Raw genomic sequence first — 17,956 nt, forward strand, 5'->3', positions numbered from 1 at the left:
CTCAGTCATGAGAAAGTTTTTATTATATTCAAACTGAGAATATGTTTAGAGATTCAGCAGCAAACAAAATTTAGAGATATTCTTCTGTAATTTTGTGGGTCCATTCTTGCACTCTGATTATATACTTGAGTCACCTGTGCTTTTTTCCACTCACTTGGGACTTCATGCTGGGTGAAAGATTCATGAGAAATGAAGGCTAGTTAAGGGGATAATGCCACAGAGTACCCTTCATAAAACCAAACTGGGATTCCTTCAATACTTAGTGATTTATTTGCTTTCAAATCTTTCAGCTGTTTCTATACCCCAGGTATGCTTGTTCCTATGTTGTCTCTATGGGAATCTGTCTGTTGGCCAAATGATGATATGTTTGTATGATTCTCGTGTATGTATGATTTCTTGAACATGAAATATAAAACTTCAGCTTTTGTTTTGCTACTTTCAACTGCCACAGCAGACTGGTCAACAAGGGACGAATGGAAGCCTTAGACCTGCTTAGCAATTTTTCGTAAGACAAGGATTTCCTAGGGTTCTTAGGGTTTTGCTAAGTTGACAGTGATAGTTGTATGCTTTGTGGATAGATCTTTTAACAGGTGCATGAATCTCTAATAACCTTTACTTGTCGTCATTTGTGCAGTCCCTTTTGAACCGAGAGTGCAACAGCCTCTGCTTCTTCAGCATCCTCTGAATTTTGTTATTAAACATGGTGTGTCTTTTCCATCCTTCATCCACTTACTAGGCACATAACTTTCCAGACCATGATTTACAGTCTGCTTAAACTTTGCCTATAATTCCTATACATCCATCTTACTGGAACTAAGTGATGTCAGTTCACTGTCAAAGTGAGGTGCTAACAACTGCTTATCTGAAACTTCCTGGCAGATTAACACTGTGTGCCAGACCGAGATTCGAACTCGGGACCTTTGCCTTTCGCGGGCAAGTGCTCTACCAGATTGGGTAGCTCAGTTGGTAGAGCACTTGCCCACGAAAGGCAAAGGTCTCGAGTTTGAGTCTTGGTCCGGCACACAGTTTTAATCTGTCAGGAAGTTTCATATCAGCACACACTCCGCTGTAGAGTGAAAATTTCATTCTAATTGCTTATCTGCTCTTTCTAGCAGAAACACTCTCCTAGTCCGATGTGCATTAGGAACTGTATATGTGGCCTATAATGAGCACTATTGGTTCAGCAATGTATCTTTCTGCCAAATATTTAGCTTCCTTATTAAAACCATTGGTAGAAAAATGTAGTCGCCACATTTGTAATTCAAGGATTTTATTCAGAGGCTCAACAATGTCAGGCTAAATAGTACGGATGTGCTCGTTAGTTTTGACGTGGTATCATTATACTCCAAAGTACCTTTAAAGGACTATTTATCTCTCATCGGACAACATTTTGATAAGAACATCACAACCCTATTTGAACATGTGCTTTTGCCATCACATTTTCAGTTTAATGGTGAACTTTGTGATCAGATCAATGGAGTCACTATGGGAAGCTCCTCTCCACCCTGGTAGCTAATTTATTCATGGAAGACTTCGAAGACAAGGCACTGGACTCAGCAATTTTCAAACCAACAGTCTTCTGGAGGTACTTGGATGACACATTTGTAGTATGGCTGCACAGAATGGATGAATTACGTTGATTTCTTGAGCATTTGAATTCTATCCATGTTAGTATCAAATTTGCTATGGAAATAGCATCCTTTTTGGATGTTATCATTCACCATAAAGTTGACGGCACATTAGGACATGCTGTATATCATAAACCTACTCATACAAATCTGTATCTACATGCCTGTAGCTGCCGACACCCTTCACAGACCGTAGGTGTCCTTAAGACCTTAGTGCATAGGGCGCACTGTATATCCGATAAAGATAATTTGCAAGAAGAGCTCACATACCTCAAGAGCTTTTTTAAAGTGAATGTATTTTCTCCACACAAAACATAGAATGCAGGTATGTGGTGGGAAAGAAGATAGTAATTCCTTTAGATCAAGTGCATTTTTGCCCCTTGTGGGTGATCTTTCCATGAAGATAGGCCATATTCTCAAGAAACACTGTGTTAAGATGATCTTCTGACCTCCCACGAATTAAACTGCAGCAAAGTCATCATGGTGTCATCACCGCCGAATTGATGATCAAATCAAATGTCTGTATGCCTTTGCCACAGGCAGTGCGTGAGTAAGCGTATTTCTTTGCTGCTGACCAGTGCCTGTAACTCGTAGGCACATACCACCACGCTGGAGCATATAGAGCCATGATTGACACCTTGTCATCAGTCTTCTGACTTACTCTGAAGATGGCTGGATGATACACAGCCGAAACAGTGATCAATGGAAGAAATTTTATTTGTGCGACTCCATGGCCAAAATTTAATGGGCTCTTCTAGTCTTCTTGACTGATTTGTAACAGTAGCAACTATAATGACATGATGATCAATAATCCCAATTTCTATGGTGACATTGTCAATAAGGTCTGGCCTATTTGTAGCTACAAAGTCTAAGATATTTCCATTGTGTATGGGCTGCTGAGCTGGTTGCTTAAGACAGTTTTTAGATAACGTGTTCAAAAGTGTTTTGCATGACTGTCTGTCTGTACCTCCTGCAGTGAATCTATAGACATCCCAGTCTATACTCAGTAGGTTAAAGTCGCCTCCAACTAGTATTCCTTGATCTGGCTACTTATGCACTACTGGCTGTAGATTTTCTTTGAATGACTCTAGAACTGTCACAGCAGGATTGGGTGACCAGTAAAAATGTCCAACAATTAACTTGGTTACACCTACACCTGTTATACATGACCAGATAACTTCAGTCACACTCAACTTTGATCTCAATAGAGACAATATTTTTGACAACTGCAATGAAAACTTCCCCTCCTGTGACCTTTAATCTGTCTTCCTAATATACATCCAATGACTTGCTAAATATCACAGAGATTTCCACTTTTGTTTTGAGCCAGCTCTCATTTCCAAGAATAATTTGAGTGTGAGAACTTTCCTGGAGGGCAGTAAATTTGGGACCTTTATTAGAAATACTTCAACAGCTTACTGATAAAATTTTGACAGTTGAAGTATATTTATTATGAACATCATTTGACTTCCCTTGCTGTGTGTCAACTGGTGAGTGTTCATCAGAGCACCTCAAACTACAGCCTAGCCCAAAAAACCCTCATGTGCACTCCACAAGTACTGTGCTACCCGGGTAGCTGCTTCCTTTAGATGCCTTCTAATGACCATCCAGCTCTATTTCCTCTATTGGACATCCATCCAACTTCCATGGAGTCTGAAACAAGACTATGAGTGAAGGAAGGGACATCACATGTAACCATTTCTGCAATTACTGTGAAGCAATTTGTGTGGATATAGCGAAAACTACACAAGTGTCCACCTGCATGAATGGTCATCTTCAAATTGAGTCAATTATCAACTCTACATCTACTTCTACATGCATACTCTGCAAGCCACTGTGTCATGCATGGTGAAGGGTACCTTGTACTAATACTAATCATGTCCTTTCCTATTCCATTTCCAAATAGAACGATGGAAAAATGGCTGTCTCTAAGCCTCTGTACAAGCCCTAATTTCTCTTATTTTATCTTTATGGTCCTTACGTGAAATGAACATTGGGGGCAGTAGAATCATTCTGCAGTGAAGTTCAATGAAAAGAATGTAATATTCCCTCCAGGGAAGTATCTCTGTAATACTCGCACATTGCCGATTGCACCCTGCATGCTCAATAGCCACAGACAGTACTTCCTCCACATCTTGGCTGAGGCTCCTGGCAGGCATACTGAGTGCACATTCAATTTCTTCCAGCCCCAGATGCTATTTCCCTAATGGCCTCTATAATACACCTAACATTCAAGCACCCTGTAACTGGTAAACTCTTCTTCCTTTGTGCTTGGATGGAGCTTATCTAATCACAGGCTGAAAGGGCAAGGTCGGATGATTAACCTCCACATTGATTCTCCACCTCAAGCAAGACAACTGTGTTACCACCCACCACTCACCCTGCAGTGAGGGCGGATCCTCCACATTGGGTACACTGCAAGGTGCCTCAGCATCAGATCCCGTGAGTGAAAGAAGTGGCAGCTGAGGTGTTTGATGCAATGTGCCAAATTCTCCACCACTATTACACACTGAGGCAACAACCTGAAGACAGCTGTCTGTGGCCAGAAGTGTCTTCCATATTTCAAAAACTGTGGCTAGCTCCTCCTGCATCTGCACACAGCACACATGTGCTGGCCGGCCGCGGTGGTCTAGCAGTTCTGGCGCTGCAGTCCGGAACCGCGGGACTGCTACGGTCGCAGGTTCGAATCCTGCCTCGGGCATGGGTGTGTGTGATGTCCTTAGGTTAGTTAGGTTTAAGTAGTTCTAAGTTCTAGGGGACTTATGACCTAAGATGTTGAGTCCCATAGTGCTCAGAGCCATTTGAACCAACACATGTGCTGCCCATCCTTACACTTCTAATTTAAGAACTAACCATGAAAGCATACACAGGAAAATAAGTATGTAACTTGCTAACTTTCTGATTCCTTATGGAGTCATGTGGCTGGCTAGTCAAAAGAAATAACAACTGTGATGTAGACTGTGCAAAGCTACATTCAACAGTTACTCTGTCATCTAGTTACTTAATATACTGCACTCCACAACACCAGTGACTTTGACAGTTATATCAGTACTTGTGCAGCCTGTATATTCTCCTCTAACATCATCTCTGAACTTTACAAGTGAAGAGTATACATGTGGTACATATTCCATATTCTCAATCCCTGGTGTAAACCTCCACTAATCCGTCTCTTTAGATGCTGCCTTCTCACTCTTTTGCTGCATCCTTCCCTGTCCTATCATTTTCCACCTCATTTTTTTATGGGAGTCCCCACACACTGTGTCTTCTCATAGCTTCCAGACGCACTCTATATTTTGCCACTGACTCTGTGAGCTATCTGTATTTCCCTTTTCCAACCACGTTACTTCCCTTTCCTCCTTAGTATGCACTTGTTTCTTCTCCCAATTGCTCCATTCCTATACCCCCACTTCCCTCACATCCACTATCCTAGGTATCTGCTTATGAACAGCCAGTTTTGCTGCAGTCTGAAGGGTAGAAACTTTTGTGTGTGTGTGTGTGTGTGTGTGTGTGAGGGAGAGAGAGAGAGGAAGGGAGGGGAGGGGGGTCGTGAGAGAGAGAGAGAGAGAGAGAGCTATAGTCAAAAAATATTTTGTACTGCTTCATCCAAATCCTGCTCACAAGTTGGCAGGAACACATAGAGGTGCAGAGCAGGCAGAACATGGTTGCCACATCCCTCAAATTACATTTCATTCAACTTGCTCAGACTCGCAAAGTGTTCGATGTTCAAAGATGAAAGTGATATCAGTTTTTCTGGAAGAGCAGCACTATTGTGGCTATAAATTTTTGAGATGGTGTATGAAAAGATTTCATAAATGCATTTCCTGATGATATTACTGAGTTTTCATTATGTGGGAGATATTTTTGTTATTAAATTTAGGTGAAATCTTAAGAATACATCATATTTTAATTTGCTTCAAACCAGAAACTCATCTGACTTCATTGTGAGGAATAGAGTGCTACTTTTATAACTAACCTATTATTACATTTTCTGATCAAACTTCATATTTACTTGTAACATAACAAAAAAGTTATACCTGTTGAGTGAAGTGAGGAAACTTATTTCATTGGTTTTGAAATAAGAAGAATAGTGATACATAATATATTACCTCAGTATTGCAGCAATTATATTGCAAACCTTGGGATATATTCTTTAGTTCAATTAAGATTGAGTTCCTGAGATGAGGTCCATTTGGATAACAGCCTACTTATTAATAGTCCAAATTTATGGTTTGCAACTTGTGGTCTGCAGCTACTTAAACCACACATGCCAAATATTCACCTGAATCCATCTCTGTATGTTTTTTTGTGATGACAGTGGTAAATTCTGCTGTTATTACACTCATTGCTGTCAGAGATACTTGAGTGACTCTTTCACTGCCATCATTTAAAGATGCAACCTCTGACAATAAAGTTCAGTGAATGAAGTCAGAATGGTCAATCGGGCAACAATGCTGACTAACACACTGCACCTACATAGCAGCCAGTGTTGACAACCTGCCTCCGTCATAGTATAGTTGAGCATCATCTGTGTTCCATGTTAGACCTGTTGGACAAAGTGCTTGTTTAATGCATTGGTTCTGAACTGAGAACAGGACAATGAATGAGCAAAGGATCAATTTAAAGTTTTGTTTTAAGCTTGCCAAGACACTGAAAGAAATGCATGCAATGCTGATATGTGTTTATGAGGATCAAGTACTGTCCATGAAGTGTGTGTACGAGTGGTTTGCATGTTTTCGAGGAGACCAGGAAAGTGTTTCTGACAATGCCAGAATTGGACGACCAGCAACCGCCGTCAGTGATGAAAACATTGAGAAAGTGAGGACATTAATTACGAATGACCGTCGATTAACTGTGCACATGATAGCAGATGAACTGCAGATGAACCATGAATCCATGTGAAAAATCCTTACCTAAGAGTTATGGAAGAGGAAAACGTGTTGTTGTCTTGTGCCACATCACTTCACTGTTGAACACAAGCAGGCATATGTAGAGGCTTCATAGGATTTTGTCAAAACTGTGGGTTTGAAACCCAACTTCTTGAACTGTATTGTCAATGAGGATGAAACCTGGTGACTCCGGTATGACCCAGAAACGAAATGGCAAAACATGGAATGGTGTTCTCAGACATCACCTTGTCAGAAAAAGGTCAGAGCCGAAAAATCACAAATCAAAACAATGCTCATCACCTTTTTTGATAGTCAAGGTATTATCCACAAGAAATTTCTACCTGAGGGAATGATGTTGGAGACTGCATGGTACATTGGAATTTTGACCCATTTCATGCAATATCTACGCAGGGTACGACACCAGTAGGCACAAGTTGCTGATTTTTTGTTCACGACAACGCTCACTCACACACAGCCAATATCGTCAAACAGTTCCTGGCAAAAAAGGGGATGGTGCAACTCGAACATCCACCATACTCACTGGATCTCAATCCTCTAGACTTCTTCTGATTCCCTTGACTCAAACTTGCTTTGCAAGGAAAGAGATTTGGCGATATTGACATCCAACGAAATATGACGTGGGTTTTGAACACCATCCCAAAAGAAGACTTCATGCAAGGTTTCCAGGACATTTATCACAGAGCTCTGCGGTGCATAGTTATGTGAGGCGACTATTTTGACGGACATAAGGTAACCGTAGTTCATAGTTCATCTACATTAATGTTACAGGACTATTCACCAAACTTTATTGTCAGGGGTTGTATGATCATTTCGTATAACGATTTTTTTTTACATAGCTTCTTTCTACATGCTTTTTCTGTGACACTCTGTTATTGATGGCTTCCTTCCAGTCTTCAGAGGTGATTTTACTAACTGTTCATTGCTGAGCTACTTGCATGTGGACAACATATTATTATTATTACTATTATTATGTCATATCATATTAGCTTGTTGTTGTTTATTACTGTTATTGCTGGCAACAGAACCTTTAATCTGAATCCACATCAATTCTGTTAGGTTGGAATGATAGTGAGAAAGTGGCAGCCTAATGACTCTATTACCTGTATATTTTTGCAGCTTGTCAATTTCTGTAGTGTTGTATAGCACTCCAGAAGAGTACTGTGTAACCCTACATCTACCTTTCTGATGATGATACTCGCAAAGTATAATGATTTTCATATTTAAGAGAACACAGCTGTTGTGCTGTTTTGTTATATATTTTGTATGTGCATGCTCCAAGGAGTGTCACCCCATGTCAGCATAGTGCATTAATCCTTGAGCAAGAGCTACAGTTAACAATGTTGAAAACAACTGAAGAAACAAATAAACATTTTTGAAAGTAGTCATTTTCTTGTGAGATATCGAATGGTCAATTCATTCGTATAAATCAGATCTGAAGAGAATAGTATACGTGATGTTCCTGTATTGAGAAAGTCTTGTTTAAAAGTGTTAACTCTATTGTTATAAAGAATATATGGGCACTCTCTTCAAAGAAACTCTTCATATTTATTTAAAGGATTTTAATTTTGTGTCGAAGCATGCTACTTCCCGCATTAATCCAAACTACAGTATCTAGCAGAGAAGAAGTTGGGGAAATCTAGATAGTCACAGTAAAGACTAAATAAAAAAAGGGCTGAGCCATATAAATCCAGCAGTTACAGATTATGAAAAAAATCAACATTCTTGAAGTAAGGAACATCACATCCCTTATATGAGGTCTGTTCAAAAAGTTCTGAAACATTCATAATTTCGCACCAATGGTGTGTTGGAGTGAAATGCGGTTGGCATCCCTCCAGATGCCTGTGTTTAATGTGTAACTGGTGGAACATTCATTGTTGTGTGTCTGTTAGTTATTGTTCAGTGTGTACTGAATAGAATGTTGTTCCTACACTTCACGAATTTTGAGATGGCAGAGTTAGAGGAGCAATGCGTCTGCATTAAATTTTGAGCAAAACTCAAGAAAAACTTTACAGAAACACACCAAATGATGTAGGAAGACTACAGTGATGAGTGATTAAGCCATACTTAGTGTTATGAATGATTCACAGGGCTTAAAAATGGCCAGCCAGTAGTTAAAGATGACCTTTGTTCAGGATGTCCTTCGACATCTACCAACAACACTCATGTCATTGTGAATGCCAATTGAAGACTGACTGCCAGAGAGATTGCAGTAGAATGTAACATTTCAGTTTGATCATGTCATGAAATCCTGACATATCGCCTTGGAAATGCATCATGTTGCTGCCAAGTTCATCTCATGGCTCATGAGTCAAGACCAGAAGGACCTTTGCCTCGCAATCTGTGAAGAGCTTTTGGATTGTGAAATGAGAATGAAATGTTCCTTAAGAGAATCATAACTGGTGGTGAGATGTGGGTCTATGGTTATGATGTTGAGACTACAGTCCAGTCTTCAAAATGAGTTGGGAAAGTTTCTCCAAGACCAAAAGAAGCTTCTCAGGTCAGGCCAAATGTCAAAGCCATGCTGACAGTTATCTTTGACTTTGAGGGATTAGTTCATCATGAATTCATGCTGCAGGAAAACTGTTAATTAATGGTACTGTCAGGACATGTTGTGATGCCTGTGAGAAAATGTGAGAAGGAAATGGCCTGAAATGTGGTGAGACAATTCACGGATCTTGTATCACGATCACACACCTGCATGTTCATCCCTGTTTGTGTATGACTATTGCACAAAAAACAAAATAGCACAGTGCTGCCTCATCCTCCATGCTCTCCAGACCTGGCCCCTGTGGGCTAATTTTTTTTATTTCCAAAGTTGAAAACCCCATCGAAAGGACAAAGATTTGCAATAATAAAAGAAAATTCATAAATGGCACTTCGTGTGATCCAACAAAAAATGTAGGAAGACTGCTTCTAGAAGTGGAAATGGCATTGGGAGTGGTGTATCAATTGTGAAGGAGAGTATTTCAGGGGAGACCACGCACAGTAACTAAAAGTAAGCATAGAAAAATTTTGTGACAAATTTCTGTAATTTTTTGAGCAGACCTTGTATAAGGAAATGGGCTGTATAGAAAGATATTAGATCTATAAGCTTCATTTTTTTAAATTTAGCTCTTACTTTTATGTTTTGTCATCAAACAAAATGCTTGGCAGTATCATGAACAAAAATTGTTGATGGTGTAGGCATGTAATGCATAAAACATTTCTCTTGACTGATCTCATACAGCAATACCCTGATCAAGAGAGTAAAACTGAGTGAATAACATTTGAGAAATTTGCTTCTCACAGTGTTTAGTTTCATGCAGCAAATGATAACAACAACAGATAAAATTTTAGTCCTGCACCTGTAAGAAAATGAAACAAACAAAATCTCAGAACATGATGAACAGCCCCACTGGAGAGCAAGCCACCTGAAACTTCAGCACAGTTTACACGGGGAGTGTTGTACTAGTGGGGTGCAGGTCTGGCAGTTGCAGGTGATTGCTGTGGCTACAGGTCCCATATGATTGGGTGGATGTGTGCTGTACTTTCCTCATGAACCTCACCCCACTACAGTGAAACTTCGATTCTACATTCTCTGATTTTATGCTTTTCATGATTCTACACCATAAATTTGTAGCCCCTGTGAAAAATGCATAAGATCAATGTTAAAAATTCCCTGATTTTACGTTTCTTCGTAGTAAGGGTTATTTCGATTCTAAGTTCGTACTCGACGTTTCACTTGGTTTTGTCCCATTCTCTTCCTATTGTTATAACCGGCTCAAAAGACAGGTGGTTCACCCACAGGTGGTGGCAGAATTAAGGGAATATCTTAGACCATTGTGGAGAGAGCAGATGTGAGAGAGGAAATGCTGACATAATCCATGATTGGTGTTGCCAGTACAACTTGCAACATTTAGCTTCACCAAGTAATTATGATACAACTACTACTAGGTTACAGTGGTAATGGAAAAACAAGACAGTCAACACGAAGTGTTGCAGACCAAGCCAATATTTGATGAAGTGGTCCACCCACCACCTTTTCTTGTGCCACTTATAACTCAGTCTCATCCTTTTGCATGTATTTCCAATGTACTGTATTCAGCAACAATATCAATCGTCAACCTTATAAATTCAAACACTGAGTCTCAAAGAATATGCTTGGTCATAAACGAGGAAATGTTGCCCATTTCTGGCTAGGGAAATCTTATTGACTGACGACTAGGTAAGTCACCCGATAGCCAGCACAGCCACCACATCGCACTAATACATATGAAAAGAGCTCACCTATCAGATGTGTGGAGAGAGGGAGTGGCCCTTCAGTGACAGGAGTGCAGGTAGTGTTGAAATTATACTTTTTGTGCAGATGATGTGCTATGACAGAGATGTCATATGGAAATAGAACAAGGGTTTTATGATAGCACATTTTAAAGACTTTTGTGTTCAGATTTGACATGATAGAGTTGCAACAACTACATATACGCTGTTAATGTATATATTTTGCCCCACACTCACCACACACTGTAGATCATAAAAATTGGCAATAGTGATAGAGGGCATGGAATGAAACTGTAGCACCTGATCTTTCTTTCAGATTTAAATTTTATACAGTGTACAGAAATTCACTGAGCTGACTTCTAATAAGCTTGTAATGTCAACTGGCAAAGTAAACTAATTTTTCAAATCTCTGTTTCTCACATCAAGCCTAAAATAAAGCTTTAAAAGTGGTGAGCATATGAAGTGCAGCTCATAAGAAAATCATTAAACAATAACAAAAATTGTGACAAATTGTGTCATTAAGAAGTTGTCTGCATTTATGCTTATGGCTTAACCACTTAGCTGTTGTGATGTTTTCAGTTTAATTCAACATGTTCATCAATTTTTGCTTTTTTCTGGATGAGCACAAAGGGTAATCTCTCAAAAACACATGTTTTGAATGTAGAATTTGTAGTTGTAGCATCTCGGAAAACATCTCAATTACCTTGTACCCAGATACCAATTTCAATTTTTTGATGTGTTTTTAGTTGCTGTTACACAACTGTGATTTTTTAAGAAATGAGAAATTCATTACCACAAATTATTATGTAAACCTTGTATTGTAGATTTAATTTCCTTCACTTAGACATATTGTATACAAATTGTCAGAGAGGATTGTGATTTTTTAATCATATTTGCCAATTACACATGCTTTTGCTCATATTTTGGGTGGGATCAAATTTTCCCTTGTTATGCATTTTTCTCAGTTTTGAGTTTTATAAGTCTGGATTGCACAAAAATGTAAAATAGGGGTTTCACTGTACATCCATCATAACCATCAATCCTAAAGTAATTTTGAACAGACTATAGAATCATAACTAGAGTAATTACAACAACCTCTTTCTCCAAACTGTTCATGCGATTGGGAATACTTTCAACTGCTTCCTAGTACATATCCTCTTATCATGAATTTTGTTATAAAATGCCTCAATCTCTATGATAACAGCACAAAAAAATCACAGTCATGACATAAGATGGTAGAATGACATCCATTATAATAAAAACAGGGAGAAAACAACATTATTGAAGCAAAAAGATGTGAAGTGCACTAGCATACAAATATTCAGTTTGCATCCTACAGAGCACAGAAGTCTAAAGAATTACCAACCATTTTTCATTTTTCAAACTAAAATAGTTATTGTTGGATCATTCCTACTGTTCAGTTGGTGAGTTTTTAAATGCAAGTTAACCAGATAATTTAAAATCATAAGCAACTCAACTTTCTTGACTGTTATTGTGGCTACCACGTATACGAGGGGTGTTTGAAAAGTCCGTGCAAAAATAAAAACTACTTGCGTGTTTGGGGTAAACCTTTTTTTATTTTTTGACATAGTCTCCTTTTATACACTTCGTCCAATGCTGTTCTAATTTGTTGATCCCTTCTGAATAATAGGAATTGTCCAAGTCTGCAAAATAGCTATTAGTTGCTGCAATGACCTCTTCGTTTGAATAAAATCTTTGTCCCACCAGCCATTTCTTCAAATAGGGGAACAAATAGTAGTCCGAGGGAGCCAAGTCTGGTGAATAGGGGGGATGTGAAACAAGTTGGAATCCTATTTCCATTAATTTTGTAACCACAACTGCTGAGGTGTGTGCTGGTGCATTGTCGTGAAGGAAAAGGACTTTTTTGTGGTCCAATCGCTGGCGTTTTTCTTGCAGCTTGGTTTTCAAATGGTCCAATAACAATGAATAATATGCACCTGTAATAGTTTTACCCTTTTCCAGATAGTCGATGAGGATTATACCTTGTGAATCCCAAAAGACAGTCGCCATAAGCTTTCCGGCTGAAGGACTGGTCTTCACCTTTCTTGGTGCAGATTCTCCCTTGGTAACCCATTGTTTAGATTGTTCTTTGGTCTCAGGATTATAGTAATGTATCCATTTTTCATCCACAGCGCCAAAATGACACTTAAAGTCCTGTGGATTCTTCATGAACAGCTGTAAACCATCCTTGCAACACTTCACACAATTTCATTTTTGGTCAAGCGTGAGCAATCGCAGAACCCATCTTGTGGATAGCTTTCTCATGTCCAAATGTTTATTGAAAATATTATGTACCCATTCATTCAAGATGCCCACAGCACTAGCAATCTCACGCACCTTAGCTGTTCTGTCATCCATCATCATATCATAGATTTTATCAATGATTTCTGAAGTCATAACCTCCGCAGGGCATCCAGAACTTTCAACATCACTTGTGCCCATATGGACAATCCAAAAATTTTGAAACCACTTATACAAACTGTTCTAATCGAAGGTGCAGAGTCACTGTAATGTTTATCAAGCTTCTCTTTAGTCTCCTGAGGCGTTTTGCCTTTCATAAAGTAATCTTTAATCACCACACGAAATTCTTCTTCGTCCATTTTTTGACAATCACTTGACTTCCTTGATTCACACAAATAAATAGACCAATAAGGCTGAAAATTGTTGTACATTCTTTCCAAAGATGCTATTAACTAAACATGACCTTGATACGCGCTGGTGGTGCCACCTCGACCTTTGCACGGACTTTTCAAACACCCCTCGTATAACACTATTATCTTTTGTGAATTATGTTGGTTTCTACATGTTATTACTGCATTAATGCTATTTGTGCACAACTGTATTTATTGTCTTGTTTTTAATGTAATAAAGTATTTGTCTTATTATTATATTGTATATTGTACAATTGTAGTTATTATTTGGCTTGTAATGTTACTGCAATAATTCTTGTGTGCAAGTCAATAATATGTATGTATTTTTAATGTTAATGTGTAACTAAATACATGTAAAATATTGACATGTGCCACATCCAGGGCAAGTAGTTGCTATATGAATCCATGGAAGACAAATTCAATAAACAAAATTGATACTGTTTAAAATTAGTATTAATTTCTGTGGCAGCTCAGTTGCTTAATATCAGTATCTGCTGCAAACATTTTCCCTCTGTCATTCAACCTAATTGTATCATCTTAGGAAAGTATAGTCATCTTACAAATGGTTGCGCAAGTTTCATTTTTACACACTTCAAAAAAAGTTTTGCATTGCCTCGGTTCCGAGAGTTCTGGAACCTGTACAGAAAATTGGAGTAGAGATCAACATAAACATCATTTCCACCCCTTTTATTGCTCATGGAAACCACACGTTGCATGTTGTACCACCATAAAGTGAGACCTCCAGAGGTGGTGGTTCAGATTGCTGTACACACCGATACCTCTAATACCCAGTAGCACGTCCTCTTGCATTGACTCATGTCTGCATTCATCATGGCGTACTATCCACAACTTCATCAAGGCACTGTTGATCCAGATTGTTCCACTCCTCTACGGCAACTCGGTGTAGATCCCTCAGAGTGGTTGGTGGGTCACGTCATCCATAAACAGCCCTTTTCAACCTATCCCTGGCATGTTCGATAGGGTTCATGTCTGGAGAACATGCTGGCCACTCTAGTCAAGCGATGTTGTTATCCTGAAGGAAGTCACTCACAAGACGTACATGATGGAGGCACGAATTATCATCTGTGAAGATGAATGTCTTGCCAATATGCTGCCGATATGGTTCACTATCAGTCAGAGGAGGGCATTCACGTATTGTACAGCCATTACGGCACCTTTCATGACTACCAGCGGTGTACATCGGTCCCACATAATGCCACCCCAAATCAGCAGGGAACCTCCATCTTGCTGCACTTGTTGGACAGTGTGTCTAAAGCACTCAGCCTGACCAGGTTGCCTCCAAATATGTCTCCGATGATTGTCTGATTGAAGGCATATTTGACACTCATTGGTGAAGAGAACGTGATGCCAATCTTGAGTGGCCATTCAGCATGCTGCTGGGCCCATCTGTACTGTACTGCACCGTGTTGCGGTTGCAAAAATGGACCTCGTTATGGATGTCGGGAGTGAAGTTGCGCATCATGCAGCCTATTGTGCGTGGTTTGAGTCATAACATGACGTCCTGTGGCTGCATGAAAAGCATTATACAACATGGTGGCATTGCTGTCAGGGCTCCTCTGAACCATAAACCATAGGTAGCAGTCACTCACTGCATAGTAACCCTTGGGCGGCCTGCGCGAGGCATGTCTTTGACAATTCTTGTCTCTCTGTATCTCCTCCATGTCCAAACAACATCGCTTTGGTTCACTCCGAGATGCCTGGACACTTACCTTGTTGAGAGCCCTTCCTGGCACAAAGTAACAATGCAGACATGATCGAACTGTGGTACTGACTGTCTAGGCATGGTTGAACTACAGACAACACGAGCCGTGTACCTCCTTTCTGGTGGAATGACTGGAACTGATCAGCTGTCGGACCCACTCCGTCTAATAGGCGCTGCTCATGCATGGTTGTTTACATCTTTGAGCAGGTTTAGTGACATCTCTGAACAGTCAAAGGGATAGTGTCTGTAATACAATATCCACAGTCAACTTCTATCTTCAGGAGTTCTTGGAACAGGGGTGATGCAAAACTTTTTTTGATGTGTGTAACTGCATCCACTGAACATCGTTTCTTATGCGTTAGTTTACGTAGTAGTTTCTTCAATATACAAAGTTGTTATTGGTTACAGCTTGATACAACTCACATGGAGAAGGATCGTGTGTGGGATGTGATCAAGGCAGAGACGTCTTTAATAGGCCATGGTAGCTGGCCAAGTCTTGGCTTCAAATTCACCATGAAACGACATGCAACAGGCCATGAAATACGAGTAGTGGTAGTAGGTGTAGGTGCGTATAACTCAAATTTTGTTATTGATGCTTCTTATGATGCATATTTTCATTTAATGTCATGTATGATAGAACAAGAATACCTAATTTCCAACTTTTAAACTTGAAGGAGAGGTGTGCCAAGTATGCAATGAACAAGCCAAATATTGGATCTCTACTTTTCATAACTTTTTAGTCAGTTCAATCAAAAGTTAAGGAAAGAAGTAATCTCCTGTCCAGAACTTTGATGCTGTTCAGTTTCTTACTCCAGAATGTGTAACATGATTGATGAACTAACAAACTGACAGGAGTCATTAAATAAGGTGGGATGTTCAAAGGTATTAGGACCACTTGTAAGTGAGAACTTAAACAAGAAAAATCATATTTTGATCTCTTAAAATAACTATAAATGAGGTCATTTGGTTTTGCCATAAATATAATTGCTAACTTTGGGAATTATAGGAAGCATTAAGTTACATTTCATTGGTTTTACACTTTGGCTTCCAATGTTATATTGTGGCATACAGTATTTACGATCAGAAAATATTCATTACACTAAGTCTTGTAATAAAACATTCGTTATTGTTAGTTACTAAATTTTGCATGCTAATTCTGAAGAGTTCTGCCCTTTCAAAAATAAGAAACTTTTTTTGAAAAAAATTATGTACATGACGACCAATGGAAGGGTTTAATTATTTGCTGTTTGATATTTACGTATTTGCATGGGCTCTCTGTACTGCTAGAAAATGTATTTTGTTGTGCTTACAACATTTTGTTGGTAATATAAGCTTGTGCATGTTTCTGTTCATTCATTCATTCATTGTGTTCCATCTTTGGATATGCAGTCATATCATTTTGCAACACTGAAAGAACTGTATAATAAAACATTTTTGAAATCTTTACTGAGGTCATTTCCAGAGCAAAAAACTTCTGGGCTCTGATGCTTGTCTTTCTTTCATATTATCCTGTTTTTGTTCAACCAGTGTCATTATTCTGAAACATCTTAGGTCTCCATGAAATGAGAATTCAAACTGAAAAAAAAAAAAGAAGAAGAAAGAAAACCCTCAGTTCAGCCATGTTTACAGTTGTTGCAAAACATGGGGAGATACAAATCAGGACATTGACGTATTCTGCATATTTTCATTCAATGATTTTGTTCTGGGTTAACTCATTGTTACAAAAGACAGTCTTCATTGCTCAAAAATATGCTCTAAGAATAATATGTGGTGCTTACCCATGACCATATTGTAGACATCTGTTTAAGGAATTGAGCATTCTGACTACTGTTTCACATAATACTTACTAGCTCATAAAATCTATTGTAAATAATCCACTGCAGTTCAAAAGGGACAATGATGAACCTAATCACAATACCAGATGGAAAAATGGCAATCACTACTCTACATTAAGATAGTCTTCAGCACGAAAAGAGGTGCACAATATTGCAACTATAATTTTTTATAACTTACCCAGTGGTATAAAATGTCTGACAGACAGCAAAGTAAAATATGAAAACAAACTGAAAATATTTCTTCTTGACAGCGCTTTCTATTCCGTAGAAGAATTTCTTTTATTGTAATGTCTAAAAGGTAGTGGGTAGGAATTACTAATCCAATTTTGTATGTTTAGTAATAATAATAATAACATAACAAAACAAAACAATACAATACAAAACCACAAAATTTATAAATGTCCAGCATGTAGCTATATTTACAAATTAATTTGCTCTACATGACTGTAAAATGGCTTGTTCCACACCATCATAATTTATCATGTGAATGATCTATGAAATGTGAAACTAACTAACTAAGTTTTTGTACATTCCAGAGGCAAAAAGCCTATGGATGGAATGGTTGTACAGACAAAATTACAAAATTGTCAATCTGACCACTTCCATGTTTCTAGTGTTAAACAACACTTTGATTTATATGCCACATATTTATCAAAGAATGACCATGGTGGTAAAATTGGAGACTACAAGCTCTTGCATGTCCTTACCAATAGCATCTCTTTTCTTGAGAATATTGCATGCCATCTGGATAAGACTTATGCAGGTTTGGTTGGAGTGTTTTCCAGAAATTGCTACCAATGACTGTTACTGATTAACAGCCACCCAACACATCAGCACCTTTCTCAACTTGAAGCTGAGTTTTCTTTCTGGAGATTTATACCCTCCACACAATCTCTATGCTTAAACCAAAACCCATCTACCCTTGATGCAGCCT

The 17,956-nt window shown here is 38.8% G+C and overlaps 1 protein-coding gene across 2 annotated transcripts in view; it reads left to right on the forward strand.

The window, feature by feature from the left end:
• The window catches only part of LOC126485166 (neuronal acetylcholine receptor subunit beta-3-like), a 269,629-nt gene that overhangs the window by 210,793 nt on the left and 40,880 nt on the right, over positions 1–17,956 (forward strand). For both annotated transcript variants that reach the window (XM_050108841.1, XM_050108842.1), the window contains exon 6: positions 15,596–15,752. In XM_050108841.1, the coding sequence (XP_049964798.1) occupies positions 15,596–15,752 (157 nt within the window). The remainder of the gene's footprint in view (positions 1–15,595; positions 15,753–17,956) is intronic.

Source organism: Schistocerca serialis, chromosome 6, assembly GCF_023864345.2.
Source record: "Schistocerca serialis cubense isolate TAMUIC-IGC-003099 chromosome 6, iqSchSeri2.2, whole genome shotgun sequence".
NCBI classification, from domain to species: domain Eukaryota; kingdom Metazoa; phylum Arthropoda; class Insecta; order Orthoptera; family Acrididae; genus Schistocerca; species Schistocerca serialis.